Source organism: Thamnophis elegans, chromosome 7 (assembly GCF_009769535.1).
Source record: "Thamnophis elegans isolate rThaEle1 chromosome 7, rThaEle1.pri, whole genome shotgun sequence".
Classification (NCBI taxonomy): Eukaryota; Metazoa; Chordata; class Lepidosauria; order Squamata; family Colubridae; genus Thamnophis; species Thamnophis elegans.
Genome location: NC_045547.1, coordinates 46,955,294 through 46,975,616, shown reverse-complemented (window position 1 = coordinate 46,975,616; position 20,323 = coordinate 46,955,294). Strand labels below are relative to the sequence as shown.

At 37.2% G+C, this 20,323-nt stretch overlaps 1 protein-coding gene across 2 annotated transcripts in view; it reads left to right on the top strand.

The window, feature by feature from the left end:
• Window positions 1–305: 305 nt before the first annotated feature.
• The window catches only part of TBC1D15 (TBC1 domain family member 15), a 40,596-nt gene continuing 20,578 nt past the window's right edge, over window positions 306–20,323 (top strand). The window contains exons 1-5 of one of the 2 annotated variants that reach the window (XM_032220872.1): window positions 306–412; window positions 5,196–5,294; window positions 5,496–5,570; window positions 8,725–8,863; window positions 11,316–11,526. In XM_032220872.1, the coding sequence (XP_032076763.1) occupies window positions 389–412; window positions 5,196–5,294; window positions 5,496–5,570; window positions 8,725–8,863; window positions 11,316–11,526 (548 nt within the window). In that variant the 5' untranslated portion in view covers window positions 306–388. Of the gene's footprint in view, window positions 413–5,195; window positions 5,310–5,495; window positions 5,571–8,724; window positions 8,864–11,315; window positions 11,527–20,323 lie in introns of both variants that reach the window. The other variant, XM_032220871.1, reaches the window with a different exon arrangement.

Here is a 20,323-nt window from a genome sequence, read left to right as displayed (position 1 = left end):
ATGTTATTCCTTCATTTTTCAACAAGATATGGCATTGGCCACATCTTTTAAAGTGGCTAAAGTTGAGAAATACTGGTATAAATGATCATTCCGCCAAAGTCACGCTCATCATTCTACCCCAATACGTAAACAGACAGAGTACTAGAAACAACGCTCACATGAACGCTCCAAACTTGCAACAAGTTTGCAGCGGCAGTCTAAAAACAAACCCCGTCCTTCACTACCCTCGTTGGGTTCTGCCGCTGCTTACTGCGCAAACTCTTAATCCTCCTATTCTCCGTGCGCATGCGTTGATCCCTCGAGACCGGTGAGATTCGGTTGGGTGGGGGTTGTTGTGAAGCGGCTGGGAACACGTGAAGCAACGTCATCATAAACATTAGTAGCCAAGATGGCAGCTCCGGCAGGAGGAAAGGTAAGGAGGGAGAGGAAGGAAACCTTTTGAGTCGCGGCGACACTAATGTTGCCTTGAGAGCAGAGTAAATTTCATTATGATGGTTGGGACGGAAATCCCGGACTGAGCTGGGAGGAGGTCAGGCCGCTGGCTGAACCGGTCTTGCTTCGAGGGGTGTCCTCCAGATGCGTCAGGGCAAGAGCCCCCAGACCTCGGGCGGGGCTGTGGAGGTGGTGTCAACGGAGGCCCGAGGCTGAGGCGTTTTGCCCTCGTTTGAAGAGGACCGCCTCTTGACCTGCCGGAATCAGGAAAGGTGTATGACACGTGAAAGGTTTCCCGCATCTGGGATCAGGTCGCGGGTTCAAAGGAAGGTTTTGCCTTGGTGCTTTGAAAAGGGAAGTCGTGCAAAGGAGTTTTGGGGAAGGGAACATACCCCTCATAGCGTCACTAGAAGGCTTTCGTGGTACGGTTTTGTGTAACTCTCCTGTTTATATCTACGTTTCTGATGAATTGTCAGATGGAAGCCACCCATCCTTCATTTTTACTGCATTCTGACCTGTTTTGACTGATTCTTTCAAAGCAGCTGTCTGTGACATGGTTAAAATGCAGGAAAAAAACCTGATTTACAAAACTTCCCACACAAATTTGCCATTTTAAAAAAATCCTGATATTTTTTAAAAATGATATCAACCTAATGATTGTTTGGAGGCTGCAACTAAGACATCTGATAAATAGATGGACTACTGAGGTGCTTTGAAACAGTGGATTAAAACAGAAATGGTTTTTAAAAGGGGGTATTTTGTCACCACAACATTGTCATATTTATATGGTTTTGTACATATAAGTAATGTACAGCACTTTTACATTTAGATCATTTTCAGTGGGAGCACGAAGTTCCTCAGATATTTAATTTTTCTCCTAAGCTAGTAATACTTCTCAGTGTAGAATATTTCCAGTAACTAGGAATTAATGTTCGTGTTGCTGGATTACAGCTTTCAATCCATTCTGATTCAATAAACAAATACCTGAACTCAAAAATTTTATTTTTATTGCTTAATGGTATAACTACAATATAAAGAGAAAAGAAATGCAAAACAAAGCACATTCCTAAAAACACATTACAAGAAGTATGTAAAAGCAATTCAGTTTTAAACAACACATTAAATCTTAACTGCATAATATATCAATCAATCAATTTTCTCATTAGAGATAGATTGAGAATGAATGGATTTTAAATCTAGGTCATAATTTTTCTGAACACAGCAAAAATATTTTGGCTCCTCTCCAAGGTGACTAAACTTCTTCAGTTGGTGAATTTTCAATATCTAATTTTGTACCAATTCTTTAAACCTTATATAATCTTCCTAAATTCACATTAGCCATTGCATTATTATTAAACTAAAACAGGACAATTATAGGGCATGTGCAAGTGTTCTCAAATTTATTACATTGCTAGCATAAAAAGTTTTATGTACAGTCCTTAAATGTCCACTGAGACATGTACCTGATGTCTCAGTGGACATTTTTATGTTCAGCAAACATAAAAATAGTTTAATGAAACTTATGTTCTTGAAAACTATAAAATCTATCTTAATAATAATACTTTTCATATATCTGTAGAAGTAAACTTGGTGTCTTCCAAAATACTTTTCAATACAAGGAATACAACATTTTCTTAAGCTGCTTATATATCACATCCAAATTGAGAAATCAATTTTAGGAAATCCAGATTCTTCTTAGAGTACATGTAATGTTTTAAGGAATGTTTCAAAGTTGGCTCAAAATATTAATAGCTTTTTCTATCTAAATATTAGTTGTAAAAGGTTTTGCAGTGATTTTTCAAGTTAAAATTATTCAAAAATGTTATTTATTTCAGGTAAAGAGTTTAAATTTCCACCCACAAATTCCAAAATCATCAAAACATGGTCATTATAGGAAATACTTGCAAATGGTAAAAAATGTGTATGCTGAGGTTTTCAAACAGTAATCAGAGCTAGGATTCCAGCATGTTTTATCCTTGGCCAAAATATTTCTGTTGCTTTTCGCCAGAAGCTTTCCTCTCTCCTCCAGAAATGGGTTGAGTTACTCCAGCAACTAGGTTAAAAATAATCATGGCAACATTGCCCAAACATTGACAAGGAGGCTGAATCTACTTCAGTTTGAGGGAAAGGCAGTGCTAACTCATTCCATACATAATATCCAGACTGACATTTGTTGGTGTCCTGACTTTGCCCTTTAGAGTGCAGTTTCTATACTGTAATTACCAATTACAGTTACTGAGGTGGAAAGAAGAATGTCTGCAGGACTGGTTTTAGCTGGAGTTGGCCACTCTAGGTTGATAATCTATGGGAGATAGATAGGTTACAGAATTTTTATGTTTTTTCTCTTCCCTCCCACCAAATTTTCCTTTGGAGATCATTTCAAAATTACTAGGGTTATGCTGGCTGGTAACTTCAGATATGGTGATATACCATAGTATACTTATAAGATTTGTTTAGGAATGAAAAGAAAGTTCACTTACATTTATTCATTAAGTTATTTATTTATATATATTATTTATTCCTTATTCACTTTAACATAAGGTTTGAAATTTCCTGTATTAATATGCAAAGAAATAATTCTATTTGTAATAATTCTTTCTGAAAAAAAATAAGGTACTACTGGTACAGTTACTCTAAATACTAAACAGGGGAATCCATTTTTATCAATCATTCCAGAAATTAAATCTGTACAATAGAGAACTTCTGTATTCCATGAAGTTGATTCAGGGTTTTCTACCTGTATTTTCTATCTCTAAAATACCAATTAACAGATATTGCCTGAAGCTTGTCACCCTTTTATAAAACCAGATTGTGCAAGATGAATTTCAGGAGTAATATAGCTTGCAATCTTGGCATTCTTTGTTTTGCCTTTTGTATCAGGTTAGTTCACTGGTTCTCAACCTTTTCACCACAGACCCCTTTAAACACCTTTGTGGCCATGGACCCACAAGACTTAGCCCAATATTTAAATCATAACATTGCTTCAAGCCTTCATGGACCCCCTGTGACAACATCGCAGACCCCCAGAGGTCTGCAGACCACAGGTTGAAAACCACTGGGTTACTTAATTTGTGGGTTATAATTTTTTAAAAAGTTGAATGGCTCTCATCAGGGTGGATTTGATTTAAATCAAGTCAATTTAAATCATAATTTTTAAAGAGCAACTGTCATCTCTGGCCCACAGTGGCTCCTCTGACCCCCCGGTTGACTCACCAACAGTCCCATTCATTTTAATGGGATGACTGGTGATGTGGCAGTGACACAACAAGGTGAGGGACATGATGGGCAGCAGGTAAGTGGATGCATGCTAACAAGTGCTGCCATGATGGATCTGAAATGACAGGTTCTTTTTAAATGTAAGGACTCATTCTTGCTGGTAATTAAAATCTTTAATATTATTTGCAAACAAAATGAAGGTTTCCTTTTCAGAGCTTGGATTCATTGAATGAGTTTACCAAAAATAAGCTAAATTAATGTATGTATCTTAAATAGAAAACTATCTTTAAATAATTTTTTATTCCAAAAGCATTTATTAAAATAAATTTGATAAAAATCATAAAAATCCAATTTAAATGAAAAAAAATCTGATTTAAATAAAAATCTGATTTTTTAAAATTTTGTTTAAAAAGAATCATTGATTTTTATCCACCCTGGGTCTTATGAGCCTAAGCAAACCTAAAAGCCTCCCATCTTTCGTACAGAGAAATATAGTACTTGGTTTGGAGATGGGAAAAAAATCCTCAAATATTTCTTTCACTTGTATTCATTGTTAAAGTTACAGGATTGTCATGACAGAATTGGTAGGAACTTATGTTATCATGCAATGATATGTGGTTTTTTTCATTTTATGATATTATAAATGCGAAACAAAGAATTGGCTGGTGTGATGTAGGAAAGTTTAATAACTCCATTCACTTTTGCTTGGTTTCTGAAGCAATGATTTATTTTGAGCAGAGGCATATGTGCATATGAGTGTTACATGTGAACCTGAAAATGTTCATGTGCTGCCAGTGCCATGATTTAAAGCTTAGACAACTGGACAAGAGGTTAGATCTAACACTTTCAGATTAATTTTCTAAAATATAAGCAAGTCTAAATTAGTTTCACTTCAATTTAATGAAATAGATTCATAAACATAGAATGTATCTTAAAATATTTAAAGGCATGTCTTTTCCCATTTGTTCCTGTCCTTGAAAGCCTATTCAAAGGGTCCATGCCCTCTGAAGTATGGGGAGTGGCTGATGGAAGTGGTCTTTTTTTAGGGTTACTTATTTCCATATGGAGCATTATTTTTTCTGAACTTTTAATTATTTTTCTATTTGAGCATCTGTGTAACATTCTAACTAGCCTTCCTTTTTTATTTCTGATATCTTTATTTAAAAGCTTTAAATTGATAGCCTTTTATTTTAATAGTTCCTTGCTTTGTGACTAACATGCTTTTGGAATCAATAAAAATGGAATAAACTATTTTTGAGCTCTTGATTTTAATATAGCTTGTATTGCAAAACTAGTCTTGTTTATTTTTCCATCCATATCATTATATCCCCCGGCATGTAATGTTCTATTCTAAAAGAAACTCTGCCTAATTTGTTACTTGACTGGGCTAGTGAGTATGCAATAGAAGCTTGTCATTTTCTCTGAAAGATCCAAATTGCATTACAGTAATTGGTTTTGTCCCCAGAGCAGGTTCAAAACAGATTGCCAAAAATGCTCTTAATGAAACAACTCTACTTAATTTGTTATTTTTATTTTTTATCTTTTAGATTATATATGAACAAGAAGGAGTTTTCATTCATTCTTCAAGTGAAAATGATGAAGATCATGATGCTTTACAATCTGGATTATTGCGAGTCATTGAAAAGGTTACACATCATAATGTAGGGTTTTCTCTTTTGAATATAACTATATAACTAAATATATACCGAATATATTCCTGTGAATTTACCTTCCACTGTTTATGAAAGATGACAGATAGTTTGTATAGAATAAATTAATATTTTGTAAATAGAAACATATGATATGACTGACTTACTTTTTAAATAATTGCATCATTTGTGTTTTAGGGTACTGAGGTGATAATAGATTGGAGACCTCTAGATGATTCACTAGACTCTTCTAACATTCTATATGCTAAAAAGGTATGTTGATTATTTGTAGCAATTGTTGTTAAAGCTTTAGAAGTGTACCTTAGAAAACTGAAATAAAAATAAAATGAAGGTTTGAAACAATCAGATTGCCTCCCAAATATTTTGTATTGTAACTCCCAGAAGCCCCAATGAATATTTCTAAGGGTCAGAATTTTGAGATTTCTTTTTTAAAATATCAGAGTAAGCCAGATCAGGAAACAAACAAAGAAGTAGAACTCTACTGTACCAATGCAGGTTATTATAGCAGAATCTTCAGAGTTTTAACATATTCTCTTCGTGTTTTATCAGAGACTCAATTTGGGGCAACTTTAATTGTTTTTCTCACACGTTCTTGCTTTCCCAGGCTTAGCTCATGTTTTCTAATAGTCTCCTCCTCATAGGTCATGCCTCTGATCCTTTACAAGGATGGGTAATATTTTGCTTCTTAATATTTTGCTTCTTAACCTTTTTAGAAAACAGAGGATCACAATTTGTGAGTGCCGATGTAGATGTTATATAAATGTGACTGTTTTTCTGTGATTTTCTTTTTTAATTGCTTAATCTTTATAGTAGGCTAAGTGATAAGAAACAATAATGTAACTTTTGAATTAACGGAATTGTGGAGACTGCAAAAATTGAATGAGGACTAGTTTTTCACTCATGATCTTGAAGATGGCAGGTTGTCTTTCTAAAAGGTTATTTGCACCATCCAATAATAGATTATCTTGGGAGGAGAAGAACTTGAAAAAATATTTCCTTATCTCTGGTGGGTGTAATCACCACAGAAGGCAATAATACATAGCACAATTGCTATGTATGTTTATTGAATCAAAGCTTGAATGCAGTTGACCCTTTAATATATTTTTTATTCTGACATATCTAATTAGAGATACAAATTGTTGGTCAACATGATTTTAATTATAATCAGGTTATTTCATTTAATACTCTGGCAATTCCCAAACAATCAATTCCCAAACTGATTTTCTACTCTTGAAAAGATAATAACATACACACACACACACACACACACACACACACACACACACACACACACACACACACAATTTCTCTTTATCTTCAATTACAATGGTAATGAACTTTGCAACCAGTGCTTGCATTTATGATCTTTATAAGTCTATAAAGCAAAGGGAAGTTAAGTAAGATTGTAAGCACAGAAACAGATTCATTTGGCAACTGCTTCACTTAATGACTGACTTGCTGGTGCCAATAGCATCCCTAAACAAGGATTATTTGTAGTGCAATCCTGTGTTACTCTATTGAAAATCAAGCTTCAGTGGGTTTTATATTCAGGTAAGTGTCTTTAGGATGACAGCCTAACACAGCTGTTCTCTACCCAGAATGAATACAATGTAGTTACTTAATGTAATACCAATTTCACTAAATCAAATGAACAAGATATATTTTTAATGACAGTGATCACTGGGCTCCTTGCCAAAATAAAACGGAGATTTACAAAGTCCACAAGTTTATAGCTGATACATCTCTAAAGTAATATATAAACTCCTTTACAGCAGAAATGTAGAACTTGATAATAACATAGATTGACCTTAATATGGGCTGACCTGCTGTATCTACAGTATATTCTACTTTTCTGAATGGGCTCCAAACCTGTATTTTCTACTGATAGCACTTGCTAACATAAACAGTGTCTTTTATTGTATCAATAGTTTTTACTTCCTTCACAGAAAAAGCAACACTTATTTTTTAAACCTGTCTCCTACCTGTCCAGAGTTTCAGTTTACCCGCTCTGCCTAATCTGCACTTCAGAACCATACTATATATGTAAGACAAGAATATTATTTGTCCCCCACACCAGAGGAAGACGCAGTTTATAAAACAGAACTTCTCTTTATTTTCTACTTTGTAATCTAAATGTGTTGGACTCTTGACAAGCTGCTTTTGATTAATCTGCTGATAGAGTATTGTTACAATTTTAGCAGACAGTTTGAGGAATGATCAGCTGCCCATTGTTCCATTCTCGATCATGGAAATTCATGTCCTCAATTCTTGGTATTTTTATCTGTCATACCTTGGTGTTCTTCTACTGTTTGGTACATCAGTGTTTTAGTTGATCCTGCTATGTTATTGCATTTTTATGCACTTTTGCATTCATATGAATTGTATGGACTTTATTAGCCTGAATATCCATCTTACAGTTCACTAAGCTTTTATAGTTTATAGAATTATATTTCATTATTATCCATCATGATTATTTGCTGGATAAGCCTACAAAATGATTGAAGTATGTTGAAACATGAATTGTGTCCGCTTCAGCTAGTGTTTGGTTCCTGTATATTCTTTAAATGTATTATAAACTTCATAGATTCTCGGCTTGGTCATGAGAGAGAGAAATCTCTCATGTTCTCCTCTGCTACTGGTATAGAAGACAGATATCTTGGTTAACATCCAGCATTTAAAGATTTTTGATTTGATTTAGAGATGCTTCGGAGAGATAGCTCAAGACTGTGAAATGATTTTGTGGACTAAGGCAGAGCCTTGAATAATATTACACATTTGTGTAAGTAGTAATCATTAAAATATTCCAAGATCATAAGACTAGAAAATCAAGGGTCTTTGATTTCTTTAACTATAACATGACAGCTTGCATTAAAGTTTTAAAGGAAATCTGTCACAATTTACTCTTTACATAGTTCACATTTGTTGTTGATTCAACTGTTAGATATATGAACTCTTTTTTTTAATTGATTGTGGGGGATGGAAAGCAAATGACTTCACTGATAGTTCTACTATGTCATTTGAGAAAGAAGTTGCAAAAGCATAGAGATGGAATGTTGTGACTGATGCCTTAAACAAGCCAAAGATTGAGTAATGCTATATCTGAGCAAGACTATTTTTCTTCTGAAGCTAAAATGCTATCTTTTCCATTCCTTGAGCTGGACTATAAAACAAAGTTTTATTATTTTTTGATTGGCAGTTTTATTCAAAGTAAATTGTTTTACAACTTGGCTTACTGTACTTTTTAATCTTAAATTTGTATATGACAAAAATGTTGTTCCTTGGAACAAATTTGCTTTATAGTTGTGGACAGAAAAATGGATGCTGGATAAAATTGCTGGATAATTTTTTTAAAAATAACGTTCACAAGAAAAATGGCTGCTCGTGTTGTTTTGGTATTTTAATTTAGGATTCCAGTTCAGTTGTAGAATGGGTGCAGACTCCTAAGGAGAAGACTTTCAGAGGGGTGGAACATACGAACAGTTATGAAGCAGAATGGGATATGGTCAACACTGTCTCTTTTAAAAAGAAGCCACATTCAAATGGAGGTACTTAAGTAACACTTATTAAAATATGAAAGTGACTTTATTGGTTGAGCCCTATGATATATCTTCCTGAGTATAGCCTTTTTACTTCTGGTGCTTGCTTGCTGCTGTGCTTGTGAAGTTTCTTTCAGCTAATAATGCTGATCATCTATTTTTCATAACAAAGGGAATTCTAAGATTCTGAATTCAGGTATGTATACAGAAATAATATTTAAAGAATTCACTAAAAATATTCCATCTGTAGCAAAAGACTCATTTTGGATAGTGAGATGAATGGCATTTAAATTTAATAAATGAAAGTACAAGGCATCTGTATTTGTTAAAGGCATTTTTATTATGGACAAATATGTTTGTGCATTATTTGTTAATTTTTACAGTTTGTTTATGTCTCATCCCTAGTGACCGTGGACTGTTAACATATGTTATAATAAGAAATACATTACCTTAAATCATTAAAACAGAAATAGCTCATCCACCTAAGAAAACACTATGCATAAGAGAAGGAAAAATGTAAGGGCATTTCCTCTCACCAAAAAGTGTTTATCAGTCAACCAAAGCATTATTATAACACCCATCAGCGTCATTTTACTAACCAAAAGAGTCTAGAAAGTGTTTTTTTGTGAAAATATTGATTGCTATTGAGGAAGAATTTTACAAATAAATAAATAAAAATGGCAACTCAATACAAAATCTCTAAGACTATGGTTTGCAGTTGCAGACTCCCATTTTGATGCAACTTGGGCAGTAAACAATATTCAAAATTTCATCAGCAGAAAACCTGGAGTCTGAAGATTTGGTTTCTACAAAATATTGCAAAAAGCTTGGGAAGCAAGCAACTATGCATTATTGGTTGATAGGAAATTGAGAGTGATCCTGGACACAAGATCATGAGGGAAAGTGAATGAAGTAGGAAGAATTGGATCAGAGAATGAAGAGCGGTGAGAAGGAAAAAGAGGAAAAGCTGCCAACACCAAAAATAAAATTGTCTGGAATGAGTTCATATTTGGATCATCTGGTTTCATACACTTACTACTACTCAGGATTATTACCTCCATTTATGTTATGTATTACAAAGAAAATAATTATTCAGAAGTAACATGCTTAAAAGACTAAATTGTACATCACAACTTTACTCTTTGATGTGAAACCAATTAGCACATTTGGTTTCTTACAACATTTGCAAAAATTTATAACATAGAATGTTAATAGATAAACATAGTGCAGGTTATTCTTGATAATTACTCTAAGAGTTCTTATGTGATTTACTATAATGCTTCCTTTATTGCTGTAAGACGGAATGTGTTTAAAATTGTTCAATAGAAAATAATGCAAATGAAAAAAAATAGAATAACAGAATCGGAAAGGACCTTGGAGGTCATCTAGTCCTTCCTCTGCTCAAGCGGGAGATCTTATATCGTTTCAGACAAATGACTGTCCAGTCTCTTCTTGAAAGCATCTACTGATGGAGCAGCCACAACTTCTGAAAGCAAGCCATTCCACTGGTTGATTGTTCTCCTTAGTTCTAGGTTGCTTCTCTCTAAATCTTTAGAAACATTTCCAATTCACATGTTACATTATTAAGAATGTATGCTGATTATTGGTCATTGGTAAAAAGGCAGTTCACTAATTATATAGTAATTATATGCTTTATTTATCTTCTTGAATAACAAAGAACTAGTAACAAATGCTAATGTTACTTATTTATGAAATGTGTGTGCTGTCCGTCTTCCCAAAGGCGACTCTATAAAATATGTTATAGAATCATTTCTATTTTATTAAAGCATTTTAAATATTTCATCAGATTTCATGATTTCAGCATATTGCTTTTCACCTCTTTGCTATCAAGGTTTTTTAAAAAGAGAATTCAGTAACAACATGATATTTAATCTGTTCTAATTAGAAGTACAGTGTTTCTGAGAGAGGTAAAATTGAAGTTGAAGAAATATTAATTCAGTTTTGGGTTGGCGGAGTGCTCTGTGTGGTACCTGTGAGCATTTTTGGAGCATTTTTCATTAACTGAAATTAGTGTGTTACTTGAAATCTCTTTTGATAATATCTTATCACAAATATGAGATGGTCCAGATTGCATGTTGCTTCATCTTTCATAGAAAGAGAACTTTGGTACCAAAATGATCTGCTTTCTTCTATAACTTTCATACTTTCTTCTCAATACATGGATGCTAAATCCTTATTCATTTGTGAGTAAATGAACAAATATTATTCCTTCTTCATATTAAAATGATATGATAAAATGATAAGAAATGATAATTAAAAACTAAAATATGTGAAAATGGGACAAGTATTTGCTTTTTTTTATAATTATCCACATCTAGCCAGAAAGTATTTAAACGCCAAGTATTTATTTTAGAAGAAATTTTTTCAGTTGCAAGGAAATCATAATTGTGGTAAAATAATGCAGTTGTGAAAATGCTCTTTATCTTTTTTATTCTTTCAGATGTTGCAGTTCGTACAACTGGCGAGAACAAGTGGTCCTTCCTTTTCAGTTTAACAGATTTAAAGTCAATTAAACAAAACAAAGAAGGAATGGGATGGTCCTATTTGGTATTCTGCTTAAAGGATGATGTTGTCCTTCCAGCTCTTCATTTTCATCATGGTGATAGCAATTTATTCATCCAAACACTTAGAAAATATGTGGTGCTTTGTGAGTAAGTATTCTTAGGATTAAACACAACAAAAGATGTACTTACAATGACATTTAAAAGTTTGTGAATTCTTTTGAATTCTCATATTTCTGCATAAATATGTTCTAAAATGTTATCTGTTGTCCACACAAGTTCTAAAATTAGGTAAGAAGTACTCAATTAAACAAGTGAATTGCATGGGAACCAGCAAATTATTCTATATTCTAACTTTCACAAAGCTCAGAATTGCATTCTTTAAAGCTGGATTTAACATTCCTCCCTCTGCATTTCTTCAAGGCAGATACAGTAAAATCCTTGTAGCTGAGCATATTTGCCCATATGGTGATGAGGATTTAAAACTATTCATTACATGTGGAGTAGCTAAATTTTGTGTTGCTGTGATAAAAGCAAGATATAATTGGGTAAAGGTAAAGGTTCCCCTCGCACATATGTGCTAGTCGTTCTGACTCTAGGTGGCAGTGCTCATTTCTGTTTCAAAGCCAAAGAGCCAGTGATGACTGAAGACGTCTCTGTGGTCATGTGGCCAGCATGACTAAATACCAAAAGAGCACAGAATGCTGTTACCTTCCACCAAAGGTGGTTCCTATTTTTCTACTTGCATTTTTGCATGCTTTCAAATTGCTAGATTGGCAGAAGCTGGGACAAGTAATGGGAGCTCCCTCCGTTATGTGGCGCTAGAGATCAAACTGCCGAACTGCTGATCTTTCTGATTGACAAGCTCAGCATCTTAGCCACCGAGTCACCACGTTCCTTGGTTAAAGATATATTTATCTTCGTTTTAAATGTTATTTTTGTTGTGGTACATCTCAACTAATAAATTGTAGATGTATAATTTTTGTTTTTTATTTTATACATTAATGCTCTATATCTGTGATGATGAACCTATGGCATGCATACCCAAAATGGCATGCAAAGCCATGTCGCCCTGCACACGCGGCCTGTTTGTCTTTCAGGTTTTTGGCATGCACAATGAACAGCTGTCCTGTGTGCAGCAGTGCTGAAAACAGGCCTGCACATATGTGTCAGCCAGCTGATCTTTGGGAGGAAGTTCAGCTTTTCTGGAGCATGGCTCCGACGAGCATGCGTGTGTGAAATGTTTTTGCGCTATCACTGCTCTAGATTTATCTCCTAGGTAGCAGTTATATTAACAATTGTTAATAGAGGGTGAATGTTATATTTTGTGATTTATTCTCCTAGTTGTTATTGTATTTATTTGCTTCACTTTGGTTTTATTATTTTAATTTTTTGCTACTGTGTTTCTCCAAAAATAAGACAGGGTCTTATTTTCTTTTGAAATCCCCCTCCCCCGAAATAAGCACTTGGCCTTATTTTCAGGGATGTCTTATTATTTTTGAGGTGCAGGAGGCGGCGAGCGTGATCACCTCATGGCTGCTACTGTGTTGCAATATTTTCAGGGAGGGTTTATTTTCAGGGGAGGGCAGTAACGTGCGGTGAGGTTTATGGCTGGTAAGGCACTGACATCATCACAATCTTTTTATTAAAATGCCTTTGTAATGCAGGGGTTTTTAATAAAAGGATCCATTTTTTCACATTCTTGCGCATTTCTAGGGCAGTGTTTTTCAACCACTGTGCCGTGGCACACTAGTGTGCCGTGACATAATGTAAGGTGTGCCGTGGGAAAATTACTTTATATATAGTCAGTATAGGCACAGAGTTAAATTTTTTTAACATTTTCTAATGGTGGTGTGCCTCGAGATTTTTTTCATGAAAAAAGTGTGCCTTTGCACAAAAAAGGTTGAAAAACACTGTTCTAGGGGATGGCGGGCAAGAGCGTATCCCTGAGGACCATATGCAGTGACCACCAGTGGCCAACAACAACAAAAAAAGCCATAGGTCTGAGAAAGTTTCTTTTCTTTTCTTTTCTTTCTTTCTTACTTTTTTTCTTTCTTTCTTTTCTCTTCCTTTCTTTCCCCCTGATTTGTTTCCCTCTTTTTTCTCTTTCTCTCATTCTCTTCCTTCAGCTCTCTTTCATTTCTTTCCCCCTCTCCCCCTTCTCTCTATAATTTGTTTCCCTCTCTTTTCCCTCTCTCCCATTCTCTCCTTCCAGCTCTCTCTCTCTCTCTTTTCTTTTCGTCTCTTCCTTACGCATGCAAGCAAAATACTTTTCTGGGCTGGGATCACGGCGGCGGGGACAGCGACTCCTTCCGCTGCCGCCATAGAGAAGTGAATACCTGGCTGCCCTGCAGAGAAGAGCCACGCTGTGCAGGAGACTCCTTAGCACTAGACTCAGGTCAGCACGAGCCATGGTCCCATTCCCCTCCTTCCTGAGCCAACATGAAAGGGACCGCGGCTTGTGCTGACCTGAGTCTCCTGCACAGCGTGGCTTTTCTCTACAGTGCAGCGGAAGGAGTTGCTGTCCCCGCCACTGTGATCCTGGGGTATTTTGCTTGCACGCACAAGAAAGAGATGAAAGAGAAAAGGGGAAAAAGAGAGAGAGATAGAGAGAAATGAAAGAGAGCTGGAAGGAGAGAATGGGAGAGAGGGAAAAGAGAGGGAAACAAATTAGAGAGATAAGGGGGAGAGGGAGAGAGAAATGAAAGAGCTGAAGGGAGAGAATGAGAGAAAAAAGAGAGGGAAACAAATCAGCACTAAAAGCCACCCCCGTCTTCCCTCCCTTCCTCTCCACAACCTTTCCCCGAAAGCTTTTTCCCAAATAATACCAGCAGCCATTTCATCTCCACCAAAGTAGATACATACACACACCCATGCGTGACACACACACACACAACACACATGCACACCAAACAATAAAATAAAATAAAAAATGGCAGAAATGGAGAAAGAAGTGAGACCTCAAAGAAAATAAAAGAAGCAGGAAGCTGGCTCATCCTGTAAAAAGAGAAATCAATGAAGAGATGAAGGTACATCTCTGCGCTCCCCCTTTATTGTCACTGTATTGCAAGCGAGAAGGGAAGAAAAAGGGAAGAGGGGTAGCGTTGAATCACAGGAAGAATGAGCGCCCTCTACTATGAGGCAGGAGAACTGTGTGCCTCACCTACCTTGGGACTTTTTAGGCTTTTAAGCCTTACTTAACTCTGCTTGAACGATCATAAAACACCTAAAAAGGTTTAAGGTTTTAATGGATTTGTATGCCGCCCAATCCCGAAGGACTCCGGGCGGCTTACATAAAAACAATGTAAAAATATTAAAAAGAATTTAAAATACAAGATAAAACGAATTAAAAGAACACAGCATGCACTCAGTCTTGGTGGGGCTGAAGTTCAATCAAAGATCAGCAGCCCCAGGCTTGCCGGAACAGCCAGGTCTTAATAGACTTACGGAAGGCCGAGAGAGTGGGGAGGATCCGGATCTCAGGGGGTAGATCGTTCCATAGGGCTGGAGCAGCTACAGAGAAGGCTCTCCCCCGAGGAGCCGCCAGACGACATTGTGTGGTCGACGGCACCCGGAGAAGGCCCACCCTGTGAGATCTTGGCAGGTATACTCTGGCAGGTATATGGTAGGAGGCGGTCACAGAGATATCCAGGTCCTAAGCCATGTAGGGCTTTAAAGGTGATAACCAGCACCTTGAAGCGTGTTCGGAGACCAATAGGGAGCCAGTGCAGCTCACGGAGGATAGGTGTAACATGGGTGTATCTAGGTGTACCCAGTATTGCTTGCGCGGCTGCATTCTGGACCAATTGTAGTCTCCGAACACTTTTCAAGGGCAGCCCCATGTAGACCGCATTACAGTAGTCGAGTCTTGAGGTGACGAGGGCATGAGTGACCATTTGGAGTGCCTCCCGGTCCAGGTAGAGCCGCAACTGGTGCACCAGGCGAACCTGGGCAAAAGCTCCCCTGGTCACAGCTGACAAATGATGTTCTAGTGTCAGCTGCGGATCCAGGAGAACACCCAAGTTGCGGGCCCTCTCTGAGGTGTGTAAGATTTCACCCCCAGGGTTTAAAGGTGGAATATCTGGACTGTCTTTGGGGGGCAACATCCATAGCCACTCGGTCTTGTCAGGGTTGAGTGCAAGCTTGTTCATTCCCATCCAGACCCTGACAGCTTCCAGGCACTGGCACATTACTTCCACTGCTTCACTGAGTTGGCACGGGGCGGACAGATACAACTGGGTATCGTCCGCGTACTGGTGGTATTTAATCCCATACTGGCAAATGATCTCACCCAACGGCTTCATGTAGATGTTAAATAGGGGGGACAGGATCGAGCCCTGCGGCACCCCGTATTTAAGGTGCCTAGGGGTCGACCTCTGTCCTCCGACCAACACCGACTGCGACCTGCCAGAGAGGTAAGAGGAGAACCGCCGTAAAACGGGGTCCCCCACTCCCACCTCTTCCATCCGTCACAGAAGGATACCATGGTCGATGGTATCGAAGGCCGCTGAGAGGTCAAGAAGCACCAGGATAGAGGAATGTCCTCTATCCCTGGCTCGCCAGAGATCATTGGTCAGTGCGACCAAAGCGGTTTCGGTGCAGTAACCAGGCCTGAAACCACACTGAAAGGGATCTAGATAATCCGCTTCATCCAAGGTCCGCCGGAGTTGGGAGGCCACCACCTTCTCAACAACCTTCCCTAAAAATGGGAGGTTGGAGACTGGACAGTAATTTTTAAGGGCAGCTGGGTCCAGAGAAGGCTTCTTAAGGAAGGGTCTCACCACTGCCTCCTTCAAAGGTTGTGGGAAAGACCCCTCCTGAAGAGAGGTGTTTACAATCCTCTGGATCCAGCCTCGTGTCACCTCCCTGCTGGTCGAAACCAACCAGGAGGGACACGGGTCCAGTAGACAGGTGGCAGCACTCATTGCTCCTAGATGTGGCATGCAGTTCTCCTGCCTCATAGTAGAGGGTGCTTTTTAAGAGGCTTTTTTAAACAGTTGGGCAGTCATTGACGGTGAGGCAGCATCTAGCTAGCCTCACCTCAGCACTCGACTTTTCCCTTTTACATTTTTTTCTTTTCATGATGAGAGCGGTGAGGCTGTGCCTCACCTGCCTCACCTGACTGCAAGTCACTGGGGGAGAGCTTATTTTAGTGCATGCGATCAAAAGCCGCATGGGCTGATTATCCGGGAAATCTTATGTTCGGGGAAACAGAGTAGTCCAAATAACTATTATTATTGAGTGAGTCAAAAACTTTATACTTGTTCATTGATTTATTGAATGAAAAGATCCAAAGCTACATCTTTTTTTCCTACAGACAAATGTTTGCAACTCATTTGTTTAATTAATAAATGTATTGATTTTTAAGACTTGTATAGAGGTCAAATAACAGTTTAGATCATATTGATGCAGAAATATTGAAAACTACAAAAATACCCATGCTCCACTATGAAACTATATGATCGGGCTTGATTAATTGACACTTGAAAATTAATGAGTAGTTACCATCGGCCTCTCCCCTCCCCTTCTCTCCTTCAGGCTTGCCCCACAGAATCCTCTCCATTCTATTTCCTTCTCTCCCTCAGCCTTGCACCATAGAAACCTCCCCTATCCTATCCTATCCTATCCTATCCTATCCTATCCTATCCTATCCTATCCCCTTCTCTCCCTCCGCCTTGCCTCACAGAAACCTCCCCTCTTCTATCCCCTTCTCTCCCTCAGCCTTGCCTCACAGAAACTTCCCCTATCTTATCCCCTTCTCTCCCTCAGGCTGGCCTCACAGAAACCTATCCTATCTTATCCCATTCTCTCCCTCAGGCTTACCCCAAAGAATCCTCTCCTACCTTATCCTTTTCTCTCCCTCAGGCTTGCCCCACAGAATCCTATCCTATCCCCTTCTCTTCCTCAGCCTTGTTCCACAGAAACCTTCCCTATCCTATCCCCTTCTCTCCCTCAGTTTGCCCCACAGAATCCTTTCCTATCCTATCCCCTTCTCTCCCTCAGCCTTGCCCCACAGAAACCTCTCCTATCTTATCAACTTCTCTCCCTCAGGCTGGCCCCATAGAATCCTATCCTATCCCCTTCAACCTTGCCCCAAAGAATCCTCTCCGTCCTATCCCCTTCTCCTCCTCAGTCTTGCCCCACAGAAGCCCCTCCTAGCTTATCATCTTCTCTCCCTCAGGCTCCACTCCAAATGCCCAGCCAGCAGGCCAGATGAGTCAGTGCTGGCCTCGCCCACACCCAAGTTTTCAGGTTGGGAGGAGGAGTAGAATGTCTAACTTCTTAGAATCAGAGCATGTTAGTAATAATATAAGAAATACTCATGCTCTGATCGTCATTTCAAAAAATCCTTTGTTACCGAGCACCTAGAAGCCAAGAGGAACATAGGTGCCAAATTTCAAATTTGTAGGCTTTACGGTTCTGGATATTTCGTGATTCCTGTGTGAGTCTTTTCCATTTATATATATAGATTTAAAATGGTTCACAAACTTTTAACCACTTGTGTAGATTGTGGAAACAGAATAAATACAAGAAGTGACTTTTAATGCATAATGTACAATGAAACTTTTGGTAATTTTTTTGAAGATCAGTAATATAGAGCACTGGTTCTTAAATTGTTTACCCAATTATGCCTTTTCCCAGTTTTGAATAAGTCATTGCCTCCACAAAAATAGATGCACTGTTGTTTCAGTAATATCAGTCCCAAACTTGATTCTTACCTCACAAGCAAACAATTACAAATTGCTTCATTAGCCCCAGGATATTCCCAAATTACCAAATTATCTAAAATGCAATTTGCAAAAATAATAATAAATTAAAATAGACTTTTAAGCAGTCTTCTGTACGTCTCCCAAGAGACTTTCCACCTTAGTTATTTCCTTGCTCCAGGGCAAACTTTAAAAAAAGTTGTATGTATGGTGTAATATGAACAGCTTCATATGCTAAAGGATTTAATTGTAGAAAACCTCTGGACTAGTTGATTTGGTATTATTCAGGTAAATGACAAGACATTCCAGAGTTCCTTGGAATAGTCTGTTTGCAAAGATGAAATGTTTGCATGTCTATTGAACTCCTCATGGAAAAATTGAACTTGAAAATAAAAGTGATTTTGCTCACAGTGATAGAATTAAAGGAAGCATTGAAGAGACAAAATAATAATAAAATACCGGCCCCAGACCAGTGGTGGGATTCAGCCAGCTCGCACCACTTCGGGAGAACCGGTTGTTAACTTTCTGAGCAGTTTGGTGAACTGGTTGTTGGAAGAAACCTTTAGGGCAGAGAACCGGTTGTTAAACTATTTGATTCCCACCACTGTCCCAGACAGTATACCTGTAGAATTGTATAAAGCCATGCAAAAGCACACAGAAACAGGGATTTTAGACTTATTTAATGAAGCACTTATAGAAGCAAAGTTACCAAAATCATGGAGGGAAGCATATATAACATTGATACCCAAAGAGGATTCGGACCATCAACAAATAAAAAATTACAGACCAATTTCTTTAGTAAACACAGATTATAAAATCTTTATATCAATAATGGCAGAGCGAATTAAAAAAATATTAAGTGGAATTATCCACACAGATCAAAATGGCTTTTTACCAAAACGTCAATTAAAAAACAATATGAGGATAATTATAAATACACTAGAATATTATGAAGAGAATCCAGGAAAACAAGTTGCACTGGTCTTTTTAGATGCCCAGAAGGCCTTTGATAACTTGAATTGGCATTTCATTTTCACACAATTAAAAATGATGAGATTTGGAGAAAAATTTATAAAAATGATAGAATCAATTTATTCAGCCCAGACAGCAAAAATAATAATAAATAGTGACACTACAGAAGAAATTAAGATATGGAAAGGAGTGAGACAGGGTTGTCCATTATCACCTTTATTATTTATACTATCACTGGAAGTTCTACTAACAGAAATTAGAAACAATCAAGAAATAAAGGGATTAAAAATTAAAAAAGTAATATAAAACACAGGCATTTGTGGACAATATGGTATTCATATTAGAGGATCTATTAAAACCAGAAATTAAATTAATCCAAAAAATAGAGGAATTCGGTAAGGTAACGGGACTTAAAATGAATAAGAACAAAACAAAGATCATTACGAAGAATTTTACTCAAAAACAATGGCAAGAATTAGAGGAAAACATGGGAATGGAAATAGCAAAAAATAAAAAAATAAAAAAAAATAAAGTACCTAGGAATTTGGCTGACAGGAAAATGCTCAACAATTAAAGAAGATAATTATGTTAAACGATTCAGAAAATTAAGAAAGATCTGAAAAATTGGAGGAAACTACAAATATCCTTAATGGGAAGAATTGCCTTCATTAAAATGAATATACTACCTTTTTTTTTTTTAATTTCAAGTGGTGCCGATTAGCCTAGTGAAATTTTTTTCATAGATTTAAACAATTGCACAGTTTATTTGGTCAGGGAAAAAAACAATTAAATTAAAATTGTTACAAGACAGTAGAGAAAGAGGAGGATTTGGACTTCCCGATTGGGAGCTATATTACCAAGCAGCAGCTCTCACCTGGATAAAGGACTGGATCAATTTAAAAAACAGAAGATTATTAACAATAGAAGGTTATAATTTGGAATTGGGTTGGCACGCCTTTATCTGGGATGGGAAAGACAAGATTCATAGCTATTTCAACAAACATTTAATTAGAAAAGCTCTACTATAAACATGGTTAAAAATCAAAACAAAACATTATAATAAAATCCCAAACTGGCTATCCACCATGGAAGCTCTGATATACCCAAACGTATTGGACATAAGATATAAGATATAAAGACATATTAGACAACCAAGAAAGGCTTAAAACAAGGCAAGAACTGAAAGACGAGGGAGAAGATATTAGCTGGTGGCCCAATTTACAAATACAGGCAAGGTATAAAAGAGACAGGGAAAGGGACAGATTCTA